General features: G+C 41.4%; 2 protein-coding genes across 3 annotated transcripts in view; both read right to left on the bottom strand.

Annotated features, from left to right (window-relative positions):
- Nucleotides 1-363: 363 nt before the first annotated feature.
- On the bottom strand, nucleotides 364-4,459 carry r3hdm4 (R3H domain containing 4). Its single transcript, XM_015940935.3, has 8 exons — nucleotides 4,277-4,459; nucleotides 2,458-2,615; nucleotides 2,195-2,316; nucleotides 1,970-2,090; nucleotides 1,818-1,903; nucleotides 1,479-1,564; nucleotides 786-841; nucleotides 364-689 (listed from the first exon to the last, which is right to left on the bottom strand). Exons 1-8 carry the CDS (start codon nucleotides 4,315-4,317, stop codon nucleotides 586-588), a joined length of 774 nt encoding a protein of 257 aa, XP_015796421.1. The 5' UTR covers nucleotides 4,318-4,459; the 3' UTR covers nucleotides 364-585.
- Nucleotides 4,460-7,801: 3,342 nt separating this feature from the next.
- Nucleotides 7,802-21,510, bottom strand: part of abca7 (ATP-binding cassette, sub-family A (ABC1), member 7) — a 54,570-nt gene continuing 40,861 nt past the window's right edge. For both annotated transcript variants that reach the window (XM_054752218.2, XM_054752219.2), the window contains 20 exons: nucleotides 21,219-21,411; nucleotides 20,928-21,022; nucleotides 20,680-20,712; nucleotides 20,490-20,595; nucleotides 20,322-20,396; nucleotides 20,050-20,219; nucleotides 19,680-19,857; nucleotides 19,355-19,470; nucleotides 14,170-14,314; nucleotides 12,421-12,544; nucleotides 12,187-12,316; nucleotides 11,764-11,890; nucleotides 11,427-11,489; nucleotides 11,170-11,276; nucleotides 10,951-11,092; nucleotides 10,143-10,277; nucleotides 9,949-10,052; nucleotides 9,777-9,869; nucleotides 8,482-8,731; nucleotides 7,802-8,349 (listed from right to left, as the gene is read on the bottom strand). In XM_054752218.2, coding sequence (XP_054608193.2) covers nucleotides 7,936-8,349; nucleotides 8,482-8,731; nucleotides 9,777-9,869; nucleotides 9,949-10,052; nucleotides 10,143-10,277; nucleotides 10,951-11,092; nucleotides 11,170-11,276; nucleotides 11,427-11,489; nucleotides 11,764-11,890; nucleotides 12,187-12,316; nucleotides 12,421-12,544; nucleotides 14,170-14,314; nucleotides 19,355-19,470; nucleotides 19,680-19,857; nucleotides 20,050-20,219; nucleotides 20,322-20,396; nucleotides 20,490-20,595; nucleotides 20,680-20,712; nucleotides 20,928-21,022; nucleotides 21,219-21,411 — 2,800 coding nt within the window. In that variant the 3' untranslated portion in view covers nucleotides 7,802-7,935. The remainder of the gene's footprint in view (nucleotides 8,350-8,481; nucleotides 8,732-9,776; nucleotides 9,870-9,948; nucleotides 10,053-10,142; nucleotides 10,278-10,950; nucleotides 11,093-11,169; nucleotides 11,277-11,426; nucleotides 11,490-11,763; nucleotides 11,891-12,186; nucleotides 12,317-12,420; nucleotides 12,545-14,169; nucleotides 14,315-19,354; nucleotides 19,471-19,679; nucleotides 19,858-20,049; nucleotides 20,220-20,321; nucleotides 20,397-20,489; nucleotides 20,596-20,679; nucleotides 20,713-20,927; nucleotides 21,023-21,218; nucleotides 21,412-21,510) is intronic.

Raw genomic sequence — 21,510 nt, 5'->3', positions numbered from 1 at the left:
TGCGAGTGTGTCTCTGTGTCCCTGGAATGGACTGGAGACCTGTCCAGGGTGTCCCCTGCCTCTCACCTGGTGACAGCTGTGGGTTAGACACCCGAGACCCGACTGAGGGAATGAGCTGATGGTTCCAGTTGATGTTTGTGAACGCAGCCCTAACGAGGAACATAGAGCTGCGTTCACAGTTTGAGTGAATCTATAAACCGTGTTTGAACCACAGTTTACACTGTAGTAATGTTGACTGGAGGCATCGACACTCATAAAAGCCCGTTTGTAATGTTCATAATTATGGTTACTGTTTGTGAGTTCCAGCTCTGAAAGAGCGTTCACAAACATCACAGAGACGTATCCGTGTGCCTCTGGCTGTGAGTTTTAACTAGTTTAGCTAATCTCAGCATCAGATGGGAAATCGGTTTGTTAAATGGGGAAAAACCAACAAAAACAACTTTTTTTTCTCCGTTTTTACCCGTTTGTGAGTCAAATGGAAAACTGACTCCAGAAAAACCCGAAAAGAAAACAGAAGCAGACATTTTTTTCAGCTGGATGGACTCTACAGGCGTCGTGTACAGACTGGATGACGTGGTTCTGGTCTCAGCTCATCTGCTCCAGGTAGGCCGACAGCAGCAGGTCAGGAGGGAGGAACTCCTCCTGTTTGTTCGCCACTTCAGTCTGACGGCACCCGTTGTTGTCGATGCCTGGAGGCCCAACACAAACATGCTCGTCGTTATGGTTATTCGTGCTTTTTGGCGCGTTTAAGGTGGACATTTCTGTTTTGCAGCATTTCTACTCACTTGCAGAGACCAGGTCCATATACTGGCAGATAGCATGAAGCAGCAGCCTCTCAAAGCTGGTTCACAAACATCAACAAACAGCACCGTGACTTCCTCATTCACAATCAATTTGAGCAACAATTTACTTTTGAGCCTTTTTACCTGTACTCGTCAATCTGGCGTGTCTATTTATGACCAATTACCTCCCATTTCCTCACATCCTGCTTTTGTTTGCCCCGCTACACAAATGACTCAGCTTCTCTATCAGCTCCATGAAGGTTTCATCTAATCCAATAGAAATTGCTTTTCCAGGTGGGCAAGTCCGCCATCAGTGCCCATCAGTGTGGGGATTCAGCCTTAGTGAACGTAGGCCGATCGTGCAAACGAGCAACGGGACGCAGAAATGTGTTAACGCAATTTAGAGAGCCGCTGCATCGGTGGAGGATGTGTCCTCTCAAAAACCGACGAGACAATCCAGGAATCTGGAGGCTTGTTAGCGTAAAGAAAAAATCCCGGGATATTCCTTTTCCCTATAAATTATCCAACCGTGCTCCTGCAGTTTGTGGATTAATAAAGCAGATAAAACGATAAGAAGCGATGCTGCAGGTTGTCTATGGTTCACGGACTTACCGACGTACTCTTTGTTTTTAGGAAAATTCATCCGTGGCTTTTGAGGAGAGGTGAATATTCAGGACAGAGAGAGAGGATTTCTACCTGCTGCCAAGAATGGTCGTGTAAACGGAGCGAGGCTCGGCGCTGAAGAAGCTCAAAAGGTTTTCCTCAAGAACTTCCAGCGTTCCCTTAGAAAAAGAAAAGCTAAATAAGTTTTTTTAAGGAAGACAGAAAAACAAACAAGAACTCGGAGATCATGGAAAACCGGGATGGATATTTTAACAGCCGTTTAGAGAAATAAACAGAAGACATGTCTGTAAGCTGTCTTATAATTATGTAGGCCCAAAAAAGAAGATTTAAAAAGCTGAATTCTTTCAGTCAAGCTTCTTAGACAATAAAAAAAATCTACTTTTAAAGAAGCAATGAGGAGACCACACCCACCATGGGTATTTGTTTCCTCCTCAGAGTCACTCGGAGTCTGCGATCAATCCTTAAGTAGCAGTCCTGAGCGGTAAAGGCAGGGTAGACTGTGGAAAGATGAGCGTTAGTCAGCCAAACAGCCATGTGTCAAACAAACAAACAGTTAAACTCACTGTTCCTCTGGTCTTTGAGGAGCTGGCTGTTGTAGTTTTTCCTCTTGGCCTCCTCCTGCTCCAGCAGAGACAGCAGCCTCTCCTGCTCCTCACCAGAGCAATTCATGAAGTCGTTCCACGACTACGACGACGCCCAGATGATGTCATAACACAACACATCCTCTGAATTAGTTAACTCACTAGACACACACCGAGCTGCCGCTAAAGTGCGTCTCAGACACGCACCTCTATGTAGCTTCCGTTAGTGCAGGCTTCGGTGAAGATGGACGGAATGGCCGGGTTACTGCGGACCTCCAGGTCATCTTTGGAGCATTCATCTTTCTCAAGGAGATTGGTGAGATAGCGTGCTGAGAGTAGAGGAACAGAATCAGACAAGTGAAATGACTCCTTAAAGCCGGGAGCTTCAAAAGGCTTTAAAATCACGTTTCTGAACTTTTCTGTTTTCCAGCCTAAAACAGACACTTTTAACCTGAGAGTAATAAACGTACTGTTTTCCTGTCGGCGAAGGCTCTTCTTGCCTTTGGCACGAGGAGTGAGGTCAGAGTTACGGATGGCTTGATTGATGTAAAATTGCTTCTTTTTGGCAGGAGACACTCGCTTAGCTGGAGAGCAGGGCAGTGAGGAGCATTTACGCTCCTCTATCAGGCTGGACAAACACAAAAAAAACACTAAAATACAAGGATCTCTAATTCAACTAGGTCTTTCTGGTTTATTCACTCTTGACCTCTTTTCTGTAGAAGAAGAAAAGAAGAAAATATCTTTTCTATAGAGTCTCTCAAGATAAAAACCACGAGGCTGTAAACACTGCTTCATCAAAAACAACTGGTTAATAATATTTTGCTTAACAGATTTTCCTCAAAATTGCTGGATCCTATGAACTTTTTTAGACTCGTGTAAACCGAGCAACCCCAAAGGAGACGCATCTTTGTGTGATGGCTGCAGACTCTTCTTAGAGAAATGTAGTAAAAGTACCAGGCATCTATCAGTGACGCTAAACCCACAGGAATATTGTGCAGAAGCCCGTCTCTTTAGTTCTTGCTTTTATCAACAGCAGTTGACTTTCTTCCTACCTCTTCATTACAACACACCACGTTTGCATGATGGCACTGACTGAATAAACAGAAGGAAGCTGACTAGGGCTGCACGATATTGCGAAAACCTGCGATATGCGATAACAATGATTAATATTGCGATGACGATACTACTTGCGATAAATAAAAACTTAACTCAGGAAAAAAATAATCAAAAACAAGGAAATAAAAAAATCATAAAAATGAGAAAAGCAAAATATGTGAGGAAAGGAACAAGAAAAGGCGATCAGTGGATCCCGGGAAAAGAAGAATCAGCAGAAAGAGCAGAACTAAGCTAACGCAGGTGTTTGCTAATCATCAAAATAAAGTGCCGTCTGCCTCGGGGGCAGGCATCTGACCTATGAGATTGACAGAATGCATTATGTGTAGCAAACATTTGAGCTGACCATTCATTGCGATATTTATCTGTTCTGTGCAATATGCATATTGAGCATGCCGATATCGCGATGACGATGTATTTGCGATATTTTGTGCAGCCCTAAAGCTGACAAATAAAAACCAGCAGAAATATTTTCCTCATCTTTCTGTGCTGCTTCTCGTTGATCTCAGCTGTGTTTACCGGTAAGTGAATCAAGACAGGGAAAACTGAGCATCCTGCAGCAGTTTCAGATGTAGGTCAGTGGGTGTGGAGCATCCTACGCTGGGACTGATGCTAACTTTAACCAGCTGATCCTGTTTTTAGACTTCGCTCCACGTTATCAGCAACATAAACCAGTCTCCAGCGGGGAGTGTTAGGATCGTCCTGACACTGAAACCTTTGTAGGTTAAACAGTTAAGAAAACGAACATTAACGCTTTAAAGCACATTTTATAAATAATACGCCCTCCTTTGTTTATTTTTCTCTTCCGGGATGTGAAATATGTGATTTAGTTCACAGACACGTTCAGAATGACAACGAAGTGCGACTCTATTGTTAAATGAACAATAATTGGATTTTGATGGATGGATAAAAAAAATCAAGGACAAATAAACTAGCTAGTTAGCGGCTAAGAGCTAACAGGCACTTAACTGGTTTTGAAACGTCTAAATCTGAACTACCAAACCCGCCACTTGAACGCATGTGGTGTTTGGTTAATGATCATGCAACCTGCGGTGTCTCAATCAATTAAATGACATTAAATAAATATGGATGTAGGGTTAAGGTTAGATAGATAAAGCACTTTGGGCTAATGCTATCAAATAACTGGCTCACGCAAAAATAGAAATTGGCACTCACATATAATCCTGTTGTTCATCAGCGTTTGTCAAAACAACCATTTTTTTTCAAAGACGAAATTGAAAAGCTGCGCGAAAAGTATGACAAAAAGACAGAGTGTAGGCACAAATACAAAAGTCAAAACATCAGAAGTGCAAGCTAGCTTCTAGTTTATGAAACGAGCAAAAATATCTTCCGACGAAGATGTGTGAAAAAGACAAGAGTGTTCCCTCCATGTCGTTTCATAGTAAAGACTATTATACGGACAAACCTTAATTTCCTCTTTAGGACAAACTTTAGTCCAACAGAACTCTTGGAATGAAATATAGCTACACGATTGTTGTTTAAAAAATAAAAAAGTTAAACTAAAGTATGAGACATTTGAGTCTAGCTAGTTGAAGCATATTAAGCAAAGCAAACGTAAAAGTGCAAAGCAGAGATTTTTCTTGTATCATTAGATCTTTGTCTTATATTGACGTCGAACTACTATCGCCCTCTTGTGGCTATTTTGTGACTTTACTTTAATTGCAATCTTCCTTCTGATCACACCAGCTCTTGTTAAAACCAGCACACGAAACTATTTATACAAGTTAAATTAAATTAAAACTCACATGACAAAAACATAGAATACATTCAAACGCAATAGCTTAAAAATTGTTATTTCAAACCGGTATCAAGGTAGTAGACTGGCCGAGGCAGTTTTTCAGCACACATGGTAAACTAATTGGGGAAGAAGAAGCATAGACGTGTCTGGAGAAGAAGAAGACGAAGTGACTTTTTATCTAGAGGCTCTCATAATATCAAAATTAAAAATAAAATTTAAATTGTAAAGAATATCACAAAAACGGAAGTAAACTTTGGGTTGGAGTTTTTACTATGTAAATTTTAATTTTGCACTTTGGTTGGGTGTTCTTTCGTCACACCAGTCCGTTTTTTTTTTCAATTGTTCTGTAGTATCACTAAATTGCCGCCAGAGGACAACAGCTCTCTAAAGACTAGTCAAAGATTAAACCAACACAAGATATATCACTGCTTTGTACTTTCATCCTTATAAGCGTTCATCACCTTCGTTAGAAATAAATCGATCTTTTATACAGTGCAGCTCAAGATAATAATCACGAGGCGCTTCACAAATACAAAAAGATTAAAGTATAATTTAACAGTGTGTCCCGATTGATCATGCGCCCGCCCTGGCTACTTGACCAAGGGGATGTCCCTTTGGCCGACTGGTTAGCGCGCGAGACACGTAGTCTGGGGATCGAATCCCGTCTGGGCCCTCGTTTCTCCACCTTGCCACAATAAAAAAAAGATTTCAATAAGCGATTAAGAATATGTTTAAAATGAGAAGAAAAAAAATTGTGCTTAAAAAATGTAAGGAAAGGGAGAGATAAAATTAATAGGAAAGAGGGAAGTCAGTGGATCCTGGGAAAGGCACAATAAGAAGAGGATGGTGATGAAGGTCACACCAAAATCAGCTTGAACAGGTGTGTTTTCAGCTTCGTTTTAAAGGAGACCACTGAGTCCACTGATCTCAGGCTCAGGGGGAAAGAGTTCCAGAGTCTGGGAGCCACAACAGCAAATGATCTGTCACCTGTGGTCTTTAGCCTGGTGCTGCACAACCAGTAGACTTTGATCACTGGACCTCAGGGACCTGCTGGGGGTGTAGGGACTGAGAAGATCACCAATGTAAGATGGTGCTTGTCCATGTAGGGCCCTATAGACCAGAACCAGGATCTTGAAATGAACCCTGAAGTTGACTGGTAGCCAGTGAAGCTGGAGGAGAAGCGGGGTGATGTGGGTGTGTTTGGAGAACTTGGTCAGAAGCCGAGCACAGGCATTCTGAACCACCTGTAGACGGTTCAGGGAGGTTCTAATCAGAAACGTGAAAAGAGAGTTACAATAGTCTAAGCGTGAGGAGATGAAGGTGTGGAGAACTGTCTCAAGTTCAGAGCGGGACAGAATGGGACTCAGCTTAGCAATGTTCCTGAGATGGAAGAAGGAAGAGCGAACAAGAGAACTGACATGAGAATCCAGGGTGAGAGCTGGGTCAAAGGTCACGCCAAGATTCCTGACAAACAATATTCTTTTCAAAATTACTGTATTTTAACGTGACTTACGTTGTACTAGGTCCGTCGATCGTAGGAAGGCATCTTATACAGAGAAACATTTGATGTTTTTGGTAAATTGACCCTCTTTGATGACGTTTGCCGAAACAAAAACGACTATGCCTGAATTTAATTAGGTTTTATTTACATTTAGGAGCTGAAAGTAGTCTTCAGGAGCAACAGAAGATTATTTTGCTTTGTAAAGTTTCAACAAAAACAGCAACAGAAATATGAGCTTGCTTTGGCTGTAGAGTGAACAAATAAAGAGCTTTCCGCCTCTCAGAGACTAAAGAATAACAAAAAACAACACACAAAACACAATAATAGCCACTGCAGCAAAAGAAAACACTGGAAAAAGAATTATTTTTTTCTTTTCATGACAAAAACATTGTTTTAAATTTCATTTATTTAAATGATGTTCATGTGGTGGTCCACATTCAGGATTGAAGACTTTTACTGCAAAACAAGACGATAATTGACCTAACCTAACCTTTAGGTTTTGCATCATTTCAGTACACTTAGATATTTCATCACTCTACTAGATGTAGTTGACATTAACACTGGAGTGAGAGCTGTCAGCCCAGACAGACATTCAACCTGATCACTCCTCAATTAATGTTTAACAAGTGCATTCACATTTTAAGATAAAAGTCCTGCATCGTTGTTGCTTTGGTCGCCACAGCAGCAAACACTGAAAGCTAGAACGGTGCATTTCAGTGCAGTAGCAGCCTGTTTTAGATCAGCTGATCTGGGTTGTTTGGTTCAAAACAAATAAACAACTACATCTTAAAAACAACATTCCTTCAAAGACAATGCATTTCCATTTTAGATTGTTCAAAAATATTTTTCTTTGATTGGATTTATAAGAGTTTGGCATAAAAATCACTTACAGCAGTTAAATCAACGCCGAGTCTGGAGCTTTTTCAGGACAACAGGAAGTCCAGCTGTAAGAGACGGAAACTTCTGACATTCAGCAAGTTTGGAGGATAACTTCCAAGATAAAAAGAAGAACTCGTCTTGTACATAATTCCTTCAATTGTACAGAAACAACAACTAGAAATCTCACAGAATAAATAAAAATATGAATAAATATTGGACTTAAAAACAATATAACATTAAAGAGATACAGCAAACAGGTTTATAACCATCAGACGCTTCAGGTAAGATCCTCTTAATGAGAACACGTTGCACATGCAACCAGCTACTGTTTTAGTATTTGCAGCAGCTTTTCTGTAAAGTGCGCCGACGAGCAGAGTAAGACTGAAAAAGATCAAAAGGTCCTGAGAAACACAACGCTGTGTTTTCACACCGAGGCATGCATGCGGTAATAACCGTTTAGGATAAATAAGCCACTGCTCTGAGAAGACGAGACTGATTCTGTCACATTTATGATTCAACACCGCCGGTGAAGTGGTGAACAAGGCACAGCCGCCAACAGGATGAAGGATTAGCTTTGATTCGACTTTAGTTCCTTGTTTTGCTGATTTGGTTTGTGTCATGTTGCACAAGTTTGCAGCATTCGAATGAACATATCTGAGTTTGGTCCTCTTGTGTGGCATCGCGCCCTTTAACCTTTCACAGCGAGCTTTCCCGTGAACTGGTGCCGACTATGAACAGCGCAGAAGGATCTTTGTTGGAGCTCTTCTCTTTGTGTTTCGAGCTGTGAGGTTGACTGGATTCACTCTGAGTGCTGCTGTTCTCCTCGGCCTGAGGTAACCTCTTCAAAGGCGCGCCGCCGCTTTTGTCGTCACTGGAACTGGCCTTGCCGACTTTGGCCTTTTTAGGTTTAGTTACTTTTGGGAGATTGTCAGGTGATTTAGCGGGAAGCCGAGGAGACATCCTCTTTTGGGGAGGTGTGATCGGTGGCTGCGGCGCGATGGTGAGAGAGTTAACTCTGGCGATGAAGCGGTCTTGTGCCGCCCCGTTATTTATGACCACATCTGCGAGGCAGTCGTCATCCGTCTGCTCCTTAGCAAAGCTCACGAATACCTACAAAAATAAAATGATTAATTTTTTCAGTTTACTGTTTTCACTTATCTTCTCTCTGAATCAGTTACTGATATTCAGTAAACATTAACATCACGTCTCTCAGACATCCCCCCACAGCCTCCTCCCTCTCACCTGGTCCAGAGTGGTCTGTGAGACAGAGAAGTCTACGATGCCGAGTTCCTCGTAGTTGTTGGCCAGCGCATCGAAGATGTGAGCGAGGCAGCAGGCGTGCGAGGACAGCTGGTACTGAAGTATGCTCTGGTGTTTCTCCTTCAACTCGATGCTGGGGAAAGACGTCCTCATATAGGCATCAACAGGACAGTCGTCAGGGTCAGCTTTAGTTTCTGACAGACGGAGGATGATGGTGTATCCATCACCAAACCTGAACAACACAAAAACACATTTATTACTTAAACACATAACAGTTCAGGAGACTTATAATGACCAAGCCCCCATAATTCGGGTCTAGAAATGAAGTCAAACAGGAAGTAACAAAAATTGCAGTTCCACCCTCATCCACTAGGGGCTGGTGTCAGAAGTGAGCAAATCCTCATTGACTCCCATGTTAAAAATACCAATTTCACAGCAGAAATAAACATGTTTACAGCATGGTACCTGGTACCAACACGTGTTTTAGGTTTAATAGATCTAGTTTACACTCATGAGAACTCTGAGGGGGGTGAATTTTTTGTCACTCTTCTGTTTAAGTGTATTAAATACCTAAAAGTCTGAATAATTAATGAGCATCAGACCCACGTGACCACAGAGCTAGGTCCGGGGAAAGGCCTCAGCCTGAGCCTCGGCCTCGCCTGAAAACTGTTCCACCATTTTCAGTCTCTCAACTTGGACCATTAGTTGCAGCGTTTGTGTATTCTTTTTTTGGATATTATTTGTGCAATTGTTGGACAAAATGACTTGCTGTGGTATTAATCGCACTAATAGAGCATCCAAGGAGTCTCTACTTCATTTTATCAGTAAGTAAAATTGTATTTTTGTATTTTAGGTCACTGCCGCTCTTGCACTAGCTGAGCTTAGATTTTAACTTGTACTGTTTAACCATGACATTTAAATGTAATATGGTAAAACCCAGTGCATTTAATATAACATGTAGGTAGAGCTCGGTTCCGACTATCGGTATGGTCTCTCTCCCCTCAGCGGCAGCTCGGCGCATCTCTGACTCAGAAGCTCCGGTGTTGTGCACAACTAACTCCGGTTGTAGCTAGGTAGCTACCTCCGTTAGCTTAGCTCCCACCTCCGCGTTAGCTTGTAGCTACATCGCTTCAACGGGTGTCGTCATTTGATCCCAGCCTTACAGCCCCACCCTCAGCTCCACCTCTTTTCCCTTTTTTGGAATTGTCTAGGTTTGACGGAACCTGTGACACGGTCAAAATGGCATTGTGAACTTGTGTGTGTGTGTGTGTTGTTACCTGTTTTTCAGGTGTTGCACAGATCCCAGACACTGAAACCTGCCGTTGACCATTATGGCCATCCTGGTGCAAAGAGCCTCACACTCCTCCATACTGGTCACACAGAAAATATCATCGTTATGGCTTAGATCTCTCTAAGAACATTTAAACTCTAAATGTCTTCGTTTCGCACCTGTGGGAGGTGAGCACGACAGCTCGACCCTCTTTAGTGACGTTGACGATGCAGTTCCACAAAAACCTTTTGGCTTTGGGGTCCATACCACTGGTTGGCTCATCCTGATATGGAAAAAAGGAAAGAATCCATGAATGCAGGTCGTCTTTAAGTTGTTTAAGGAAATCATTCTGAGTGAAATGTAAAGCTCTCACCAGGAAAATAACAGACGGAGCCCCAATGAAGGAGATAGCTGTGGAGAGTTTCCTCTTGTTGCCGCCGCTGTAGCCTCCAGCTTCCTGCTCTGAGTACTGGGTCAGGCCCAGCTTCTTAACCCCCCACTGCGCCACCTACAGAGCAGAACGGAAACTTCACCACTCGTGGAAGTCTGATAATGTCCTCTGAAAAGAAAAATCTCCTTCAAACTTATTATCTCAGTTCCTACAAATACTAGCTCAAAAAATGTGTCTGAATAATTAAAGAAGGATTGCACTCTTTTATGACTCTAGCTTCAGCTGTCTTCCATAAAGAGGTCCTTAACCGAGAAACCATCTATTTTTGAAAATGATCAGCCACAGAGCTATGTCACGCTGTCACTTGGACTAAGTCATATTGAGTCGCGACGGGAAAGGCTGTTGTTTTAACGCTCAGGAAACACCCTAGAAAACGTCTCGACTAGCAGAAGCTAACCGTTAGCATTAGCAACCCCATCACACAGCAGAATGCCTTCAGGCTGGTTTTATTTGTGAAGATAAAACATCAACGTTGCAAATCAATAAGAGACAGTGGAAGAGTCGTGTTGCTGTTATTCCATTAGAGGCGAGATGTCCAAATGTCAGAAGTTAGACTCCAAATCCTGTTCAAATCTGAAGCTACTTTCTCCTCTGGCTGAATTCTCTGTGCTGAAACAAGCACACTGGAGCTTTTTTCTTAAGAGTATGGCACACACAGCGCTCATTCCTACTAGAGACCACTGCACATGTATCAAAAATAAAGTAAAAGAACCCCTTAAGATTTAGTTACCTTGGTGACAGCCTCCTCTGGAACCCCCCTCAGACGAGCATACAGCTCCAGATGTTCCCGCCCCGTCAGCAGGTCACTGATGGCATCAAACTGTGGACAGTAACCCATCAGCTGGTGGACTTGCTCCATCTCAGTCAGCACGCTGAGAAACACACACACAGCTGAGTTAGTGGAGAACAATCTAGCAGGATTTGAGTCAGTGCAGAGGTGGAGAAGCACCTGTGATGGCTCAGGAAAGCCTTTCCGTATGTGATCGGCGTATCTCCAGTCAGCATGCGGAATGTCGAGGTTTTCCCGGCTCCGTTCACCCCCAGCAACCCGAAACACTGGAGAGCAGACCCAAGTCAACACAGTGTTGATATGTTCATACTTCAAATGTGTTGTGAAGTCAAAAAGGCTTCACCAACGCAAATCCTAGAAATACAGGACTTCTGTGTGATCATATCATCCAGCGAGTCTGGGAATAAATCTCTCACCTCACTGTGAGGAATCCCGAGGCAAAGTCGATTCACTGCTGGCTTCCGGCCTGATTTGTAAACCTGAACAACAGAAAGAAAGAATATTTACAATACTGATATTTTACAACAATCATGAACATCTGTGAGGATGTTGTGTTTAGGTTGAGGTCAATCCTTCTATCACCACGTGCTTGAGTACATAAGATAAGTGCATGAAGGTGTTGCTATAGCAACATGGTTGTTGCCACTAATGTAGATGCAGTCAACACCACAAGTGTGTTTTTGTTGTGTAACAGGTGTTTTGACAGCATAAGTGTCATCTTTAAGACCGTTTCGTCCATGTTTGTGTCCCAACCTTGCTCAGGTCTATCATGGTGAGAATGTCCGACTGAGCTTTCCCACTTTTCACCCTCTCTCGTTCCCTGGCAACATCCTCATCCTCAGTGCCCAGAGGAGGCAGCTGGGGGACACTCCACCACGGCCTGAACAAAAAGAAACAATCTAATTTGAATGATGGAATATTGTAAGATAAAACCTTTTTACTTGGTTTATGCCCATGAACAAGCTACTTGAGTCTCATCTGTTTTGAGGAACGTTAAACTTCACGATCACTGTGTTCCAAAAAATAAAGCAAAAGAATGAAAATTGTAATTATTTTGGGATAATTATCATTTTCATTCATTTGTGACTCGCTCTCCCACACAGCACCTATGTGGGAACTGAACAACACGAGGACAGGAAACAATACCAAACCAGGAAATAAGAGAGATTCACTTACCTGAAGTAAATAAAAAACTTGTACTGAAGGAGCACGGTGAAAACAAAGAAGATTACACCCTGGGCTGCCATTGCAAACAAATTTTTCCCCACAAAGTCCCATTGAAAAGGGTCAAGGTTTGGCTTGGCTCCTGCAGCGGGACACAGAGACATCATAAAACACAGAGAACAGCTGATGTGCCATCATTCAGCTCACTAAGAAAGATCCTGACAGTTATATCCAGTTTAATCATACCCAGCCTCTGGAAGGCGTCAGCCAGCGCCTGGTTTTTAGCCATGTCGATGAGCCCCCGTCCCAAGCAGAAATGTGGAAAAATCAAAAACACTTTCTTCAAGATTCTGTTGATCTCGTTCAGATGCTGTTGAAACAAAATCATCCACAAAATTGAGTAAAAGCAGGAATGAATGCAGCCATGTTTCTGCACAGAAGAGTTCAGGAATCATTGTCAGCACGTCAGTAAAAGTTCAAATTGTATCAAGTTCATTTGTATCAAGGTTGGATAAATTCATCGAAAAAAATAATATTTTAAACAATGAACAATATGGGTTTAGAACTAAACATTCCACAGCAATGGCAATAATGGAATTAACGGATAAAATATCAACAGCAATTGGCAATAAAAATGACTTTGTTAGTGTTTTCATTGATTTGAAAAAAGCTTTTGACGTCATTGATCACTCAAGGTTATTTCGAAAATTAAGTCAGTATGGAATAAGAGGTGTGGCTCATTAATGGGTTAAAACTTATTTAGAAAAATGGAAACAGTTTGTTCAGATAAAGGACCATAAATCAAAACTATGTGACATTAATTGTGGAGTGCCACAAGGGTCGGTCCTCAGACCAAAACTGTTCATTTTGTTTATTAACGACTTGGTAAATGTATCTAAGACACTCGGTACCATTCTATTTGCTGATGATACAACACTGTTTTACTCAGGATCAAATATTGAGGAGGTGGCTAAAGTGATACATGATGAACTGATTAAAATTAAAAACTGGTTTGATATAAATAGATTGACACTGAATCTTAATAAAACAAATGTTATACTGCTTAATGATAAAAATAATAGTGATGTGTCATTGGAAATAGATGGGATTGCAATTCAAAGAGTAAAAGAAACTAAATTTCTTGGAGCTCTTATTGATGAAGACTTGACATGGAAATCCCATATTAGTTACATAAAAGGTAAAATTGCCAAATCCTTAGGAGTATTACATAGAGTCAAGTTTTTACTGACTAATTCTGGTTTGTTGGCATTGTACAATTCACTGATTGTTCCATACTTGACTTATTGTGTAGAAATCTGGGGAGCAACATACAAAAACTATACACAACCCTTATTTATTTTACAGAAAAGAGCTCTGAGAATCATCAATTATAGTGGCTGTAGAGATCCATCGAACCCATTGTTTATTAAATATAAATTACTGAAATTTCATGATTTAATAGACTGGAAAATCATACAAACCATGTATAAAGCCAGTTTAGGTACTCTGCCAACAAATGTTCATGGGATATTTGAAAAGAGAACTAGTAATTACATGCTGAAAGAAACTGATGTGTTTACAAAACCTAGATTTAGAACTAAAATTAAGGAATGGAATATATCTGTAAATGGTGTTAAATGATGGAATAACCTTAAAAGGGAAATTTAAAAAACTCTGTCATTTAATATATTCAAAAAAGTACCAAATTGAGTGTCCTAAATAATTATGAAAATCTAAATTAAATCAATGATCATGATCGCACTGGAATTTAGAACAGGAAAAAGTTTAAAATGAATCTGTATGTGTGTGACAAATGATAATTATATATAAATGGATTATTTCTACTGGAAAAAGGGGGCAGAAATTATAAGATGTTTTCTTCATTCTGCTCCTTTTCGTTCAAATTTAATTTTTTGTTATGTTTTTCTTATTGTTTATATGTTTAATTTGTTTTTATTTTGAATGAAATAAATGAAGAAAATAAAATGTTTGTACCTCATCTACGAACAGCTCCAGGACAAAGGTGGCCATGCTTCCGTTGATGCCGATGAAAAGGTTGATGGAGGTCAGCACAACGTAAGCCGTGCTCGGGACGGAGAAGACAAAGGATGCTGGGTACATCAGAGGAGTTATCGACCACCTACAAGGAATAAAATATCCTTTCTGTTAGAGGTGAGCACTGCTTTGGTGAGTTTTGGACATTAAAAGTCCATCAAAGATAAAATGTTTGTTATTTAATATGACATTAAATAATCAGTGTGCAAAAATAATCTATGTTTAAGACTTTCAGGGCTGCTGTTTATCGGAAACAGACATAGAAACTGTCTTATACTCCATCTTACTAATGAAATTTAGAACGTTTGTACGCATGACCAAAATGCTGATTTATGAAACACGTGGTGGCCACTCGTACACATGTTCCTCCGCAGTCGAATGCTGATAGATCCCACAAGTGCGTACTCAGTCATTTGCATACAGAAACACCCTCAACTTAGGGCTGCTCAATTAATCGAATTTTAATCACGATTACGATCTGAGTTTTGAACGATTATAAAAAACAAAACAAGCCGATTATTTGCTCCTCCCGCCTGCGCTGCCCCGAGTTGCAAATGAAGCGCTCCTCCCACAGTGTTGCCAATTTAGCGACTTTGACGCTATTTCTAGCAGCTTTTCAGACCCCCTTCTTGACTTTTTAACTTAAAAGTATCTAGTGAACACCTCAGAAACATCTCTGGTAACCCTTAGCTACTTTCTGGATAACTATCGTCGACGTTTCCTGCAGGTTAGCTAAACACCGCCTGCTCTCCGGACCGTTCTTCAGGACATTAGGAAAGGGAATGATGTAGCGATGTCGGTCGCTAAAAAAACAGCTCTCGGAGCCGGCTCCCTGTTGGAGTAACCAGAGTGAGTGACACACACCGCACCTGCGGACTCCTGAGCCACTAAAAACGGCTAAATGTGCGCGTGCGGCGCGCTAAACACACGTGCAGCTTGCCCCGATTGCTGTGAGACCGGGTTGGGGGTGGGGGGTGCAGCTGTGGTTGGGACAATTATTACATTAACTGATGGACTTGTAAATAAATAGTTTATAAATAAGGTAGAAATAAGTTCCTCACGCTGATAAATAATAACTAATCTCTCTGAGGATACGGTGCTAGTGCACTCTCCTACAGCACCTTGACACGACTAAATACGTATTATGCAATTTTTTGTGAACATCAATTTATTTGCATGTATTTGTTATGAATGCCACAGTATAATTCTTGCTGTCAGTATTTGCAAGATATTGGTATTTGGGTCTGTACTGGTTAGACTTAAATGAGTTAAACCAAGGCCTTGGGTCATAGACTATGAACTATAAGTATATTGGTCTTTTTATACTGGGAATCAGGAGTTATTTTAGTGATCATCTTGTTTCTTATTTTCGTCCTGATTGTGCCCTGAGCAGTTTTATGACTGAATAAAAACAAATAAAATCAACATAAATTGAAAAATCGTCCTAAATAATCGTGATCTCAATTTCAGTCACCATAATCGTGATTATTATTTTTGCCATAATCGAGCAGCCCTACCTCAACTAACCACATTTGGTCACACTACATCATTTAAAGCTCATGCAGGAAATCCCTGCATTCTTCCCAAAAACAAAACAGCAAAAAAAAAAAAAAAAAAACTTCAGTGAGAGCAAAAAACTGAGGCAAAGATGCAGAAGATTAACTGAACTAAATATGAGCTGTCAACGCTAGCAGCTAGCCCCCCTGCTTGTTCCAGGGAAGACCTCAGCCTCACGTTACAAGTGTTACAGCCTAGAAGGCAGAGGGTTGCAGAGTCACTTTATTAGCCTTGGTTAGCTTAGTTAGCTAGTAGCTACATCGACTCCCCCACCCTCAGTCCCACTCTCGCCTCCATTTTTGTATTTCCAGGGAGGGATGAAATGCATGATGTGGCCAAGATGGCGGTGGAGGGAACCATCCATCGGGCATCAGTTCAACTCTTTAGAAACCTATGTGTGACAGTGCGGAGAGTGTGTCCATGTATTCTACTGTTCTTGGTGTGTTACAGGTGCAGGAAGGGAGGAGGTTCTGGAGAATCCTTGTGAAGAATATCCCAGTTTTTTTTTGACACTGAGAAGTTGTTGTTGTTGAAGTGGAGAATAAATAAAGAAAGCAAACAAACTGCCCGATTCTTCACCCTTAAAACTCCATAGTTCTCATAAAGTAGCTCAGCGATGGCTGTGAGACGCCTGATTGGTCTGCTATCTCAAGTTGGACATAACTCCAGAAGGATCTCCTTCAGGAAGCAGTATCTGCTCAGGGGCTACTCTGGATTCTCACCAAGCAGCTCAGTGTGCTCACTGAAGACGTGTTCCCTCCGGGGTGCACACTCTGCCAAATCCTCCAATAACACGAGATCAGCCATGCTACAACGTCAGACTCCTGTCGGTCACAGGTGTCTTTTATGGGATCTGACACCAGTTATGTGATGAAGCTGTTTCCGCACAGACATAATTAATTAGGTAAAATAATTTGTGGATAAGGAACACGGTTGCGCAGTGGTTAGAGCTGTAGCCTTGCAGCAAGAAGGTCCTGGATTCGCTTCCCGGCCTGGGATCTTTCTGCATGGAGTTTGCATGTTCTCCCTGTACATGTGTGGGTTCTCTCCGGGTACTCCGGCTTCCTCCCACTGTCCAAAAACATGACTGTTAGGTTGATTGGTCTGTCTAAATTGTCCCTAGGTGTGTGTGTGTGTGTGTGCATGATTGTCCTGTGTGTCTCTGTGTTGCCCTGCGATGGACTGGCTCTCTGTCCCAGGTGTACCCCGCCTGATTGCCCATTGACCGCTGAGAGGCTCCCAGTCGGGGAGAGGAGGAGATGCACGCAGCATGAAGAGGGCAAATATTAGATAAAACATATAATTGCCGGCAGGTCTGGTCTTTGTTGACTGATCACTTTGTCTGGTCGTGACTGACTCTGATTATGAAGCAGAATATTGACTCTGACGAAGAAATTCACTCATCCAGCCAGGAAGATGGATGCTGCTGCAGCATCAGACAGCTGGTACTACACTAGAGGTGTGTGGAGCTTACAAGCTCCAAACGTTGGGTTTGCTTGTTTGTTTTAACCTTCTTTGGGACGTGATGGATTTGGAAATGATGGTAAAAACACCGCAAATGTGACAGACGTAGCGACAATGTAAAAAAAGTCGTAAAAAAGAGGCAGATCCCGATGCGTTATGTGTGGAAGTCAAAGTGTGTCACATAATCATAAAAAAGGTAAAATATAAAACTTAAAAAGAGCTTCATTTATATATGTATAAATTAAAACTTTCCAAATATAATGAAAATTTCTAAATAACGTAACAATACGAAGGAACATCTATTGGTCAGAGGCTGAAAAGTTTCGATTGGAACCGGTTCCAACTGTTAGTTTTTCCTGGAATCTTTCAAAGTTTTTTATTTCATTCCTAGTTTCGATTCCTAGAATGCCGACGGAAGAGGCCGATCTCCATGAAAAATAAACGTGATCTGCAAATTGTGATCAACGTTTTTCAGAGCTGATCACACCAGATGTCTGTGTGCAGCACCGAGTCCCCCCTCCCCCCACCCAGATATAAACGAACGCGTCTGGCGAACTTTTACTCCGTCATGTAACTTTAACTCCTGCAGCGTAGAGGAAACTTGTTAAATACGTCAACACGGTGGATTTAATAGAAGCTTTAAAGAACAAACTCTGGACGGTGTGAGGTGAGTTTGTCTCACTACAGAAATGAAAACACAAACGGAGTGTCAGCAGTCAGACGCAGCCGCTCACCAACACTCGTCTGTGTATGTGTGTATGTGTGTGAGAGTGAGCGTCAGAAGGCTGAACAATAACCTGTAGAATAATTAAAGTCATCATGCTAGAGCAGCTTCTCTGTGGTGGACCACACCAACTTCTGCCACAATAAATAATTATAATAATAATAAATCACACACAAAGCTTTAAACATTTTAATTTCCTTTCTGAACTATTTGTTGAGAGTTTTAATTTTTAAAATCTGTTAGATTGTTACTGACAGCAGCTACATCTAAGTTTCACTTCCTGTTCTGACTGAATGCTGCTGCTGCATGGAGGTGTAGTTCTCAGTCATCCTGGACATGATCATCCTGAGAGTTTTAGCTGAAAACAGCTGGACGTTTCTGGACATGTTGGAGACATTTAGCCTCTCATCCCAGAGGCTTCTTCCAGACTTTGGTTGTGGTCAGAAACAAACACACTGGTTGTGCTGCAAGTCTTTTTCTTTTTTTCTCTAAAACATGTTTTAGTCTAAGTGAAGGTGATGTTATTGTTCATAGAATTAAAATTCATGTTGAAGTTAAGATTATTTCATCAAGCAGGACCTGTGGTTAGCTGGCTCGTGTAAAACATGTCATGTCTTCAAAGAATCGGAATCGGGAATCGATAGGAACCGAAATTGAAACAAGGAATTGGAATCGTTCAAAATCAAACAATGGCCAACCCTATAAGTGAATATTGTTTTTAAATATATTTTATGTGCAGTTTTTTAGGGCGTTTATGTTTTCTGTAAAGATTGGTATGCTGAAAATCATTTAATGTTTTGCATAAAGCATGAGGTTTTGGTTAATTGATTGGGAGAATAAGAAATGACTGACTTGGATTGCGTTGATCAGGCAGAGCTTTGTTGCCAGCGTTCCATTGCACAAGGGCTTCAAACACGTATATAAAAGTGTTAGTTTTTTCGTAAACCGTCGGATGAAATTACACAAACTGACTGAGCTCTAGGTAAGGCGCTTGTAATGGTTTGTGTATGTGTACGTACGTGTGTGTGTGTGTGTTTGGGGGAGGGTACATTGGAACTTACCCCCCAGTTTGAAAATCCTATCTGCGCCCCTGTGCACGGTCAGAGCTGTTCTTATATTTAGGAACATTTCTATTGACAAGTACAAAAAATACCACACAGTGTGTAAAATTGTTCCATCGTCGATAAGTACGATTGATATATGAGGGCCCAGGAGCAATTCAGGCAAATTAACAATGAATGCTGAATTGTTTTTAATGTTCAGAGGCATTGTTTAACAAAAACAAAAAATATATAAATTTATTTAGATGATGATCTGGTGCAAGAATTAAAATGGATAAAAAAAAAAAAGCCTGAAGAACTGTTGTCTGCTTTAGCGTACCCGTAGAGTAAGAGGAGCAGGATGAGAGCGGGCAGGTTGGTCTCAGAGACGTACGCCTGCTGCTGAAAACTGATGAAGATCAACACCACCATCATGGCTGGGACCGAGTAGTTCAGCTGAGAAGAACAAAAAACAGAAAATATTTATATCGATTTTAATCTTTGTAAAAACTTTTACCAACCGCAGAAATGACAGTTAAAACATTGATAACTTTTTCAAACAGTTTGCTTTATAATTAACCTGCTTGCAATGATAGAAGAAATCCAACTAACTAAAACAGGAAATTATGTTTGGAGACTGGCGTCTGAGTTGAACTAATACTGACCATGTCCCAGGCAAAGTTGGCCAGCCAGTAAAGGACGGGTTTGACGCCGCTGACAAACTGCAGATGTTTGGCTTTACTGACTCGCTCCTCGATGAGAAACAGGACAAAGCTGGCCGGCACAAAGGACATGGCGAACATCACACAGATGGAAACCAGAACATCCACCGATGTGGCCATCCTGGAATACGAAGCAGGAGAAAACACAAATGAAACAAAGTGTATTCGTCATCCACTGTTTTCCAACAGGCTAATTTAACTTAAAGCTCTTTCTGATCCATCAGACTGAATTCAGAACTTTAGATTTATGTGAAAACCTCCAGAAAGTAAATCCATAAAAAACATCCTAAAGTATCAAAAGCAGCAAACGAACATGGCTATTTCTGTAAGCTGCTCCTTCGTAAGGTTAAGCGGGTGGTTGTAGGCCGTGATGCCGTGTTTCCTCCTCTCAGGTCCTGGAGGCAGGCTCGCTCTCAGCAGCCCGTTATTCATCACGTTTAGAAACGAAACCATGGCGTGCCAGCCTTTGTTGTTGTACCACACCTGCGATCAGGAAACATGGAAGGCTACGTTCAAGCTATGTTCTCGGTCACCCAGGAAGCAGAAAACATAAATCATACAGACATAAACAGAAAGGACATTTACCTTGACATTGTTCTGCGTGTGCATCTCTCCCAGAAACACTGGCAGCTTTTCCAGCAGGCGATCAAGCGAACTGTTCTGTTGAGAACAAAAAAGAAAACATTTAACTTTGAGTAACCATTAAAGGTTGATGTAAGTCTGTGAATAAAAAACCTGAAGTCTGTTCAGTACCTTTTCAACTCGGTAACGAGTCCGGATTACCATGACGGAGTCTTGGAGATGTTCAACCTGAGATGCATTCTGGGAGGTGCTCCCACCGAGGGAGAAGCCTCCATACCTGAAACAGGAAAAAAAAATGACGATACCTGGAAATGTGTTCAGTGTCACGTCTTTTTATCTGAATTCAAATGTACTCGCCTACCTGAATTCATTCACCCACTTCTTGGATCTTAGACTGGAAGAAAAAAATTAATATGGTTTCATGTTCAGGCTTTAATCAATGATGGAAAAAGAAAGTTAATGAATACAAAATGTAATAGTGTTAATAAAGACAGATGAGAAAATAAGTCAGCAGTGGTTACAAAAAGAACCAAAATAATAACAGATTAAATAAACCAGAAGAAAATGAAATGAATTTGGTCAAACAAACCAAAACCATGTCAGACGTACCTTTTCTTGAGGATTTGGGGGTAGGTCTTCACCAGGTAATCAGTGATGTTATAACTCGTCAGATTTTGGAGGATATCTCCTGTAGCTCTCTTAAACTGACAAAGAACAACTTCAATAAATCTAAAGGTAACAGAGGCCAGAGCGGTGCAGAAACACGAGGCTGCATCATGAAAATATTCTGACAATTAATCAGTCCGATCTGTTTTCTGTTGGGTCTTTTTGCACGTAGTATTCAGATTCTGTAAATTCTGCAGAGACAATAAATCGGGGTTGGTTTGACACCAAACCGACCTGTGGAGGAGGAAGTCCACCAGCACCTTCTGGACACTCGGGAAGCATCCGGCGAAGGTCCTCCGTGCTGCACTGACATTCAGGTGAAGGTCTGTCTTTGCTCCAGTTTCCTCTATTGAACGTCTTCCAGGTGGAGAAAGCTACCTGCGGTCTCATGAACTGACCTCCTCGCTCACCTTCACACTGAGGACTCCTGCATGGGTAAAGGTCATTTTGGGTTCATCACCACACAGTTTTGAAGGATGTTTGATATTAGGCTTAATCACATTTAACACAGGACGATGTCAAGTTG

The sequence above is a fragment of the Nothobranchius furzeri genome, chromosome 8 (genome assembly GCF_043380555.1).
Source record: "Nothobranchius furzeri strain GRZ-AD chromosome 8, NfurGRZ-RIMD1, whole genome shotgun sequence".
In the NCBI taxonomy this organism is placed as follows: Eukaryota; Metazoa; Chordata; class Actinopteri; order Cyprinodontiformes; family Nothobranchiidae; genus Nothobranchius; species Nothobranchius furzeri.
The sequence above is the reverse complement of the archived record's forward strand: the minus strand, read 5'-3'. Positions and strand labels throughout refer to the sequence as shown.

Bases quoted from the DNA above. Each gene is read 5' to 3' on its own strand.
- r3hdm4 (XM_015940935.3), bottom strand. From the start codon at position 4,317: ATGGTTGTTTTGACAAACGCTGATGAACAACAGGATTATAT. The intron at 1,565-1,817 runs GTGGGTGTGGTC...TCTTTTTCTAAG, and splicing joins GGAGGAAACAAATACCCATG to GGAACGCTGGAAGTTCTTGA. The intron at 842-1,478 runs GTAGAAATCCTC...TTTGTGAACCAG, and splicing joins ACGACCATTCTTGGCAGCAG to CTTTGAGAGGCTGCTGCTTC.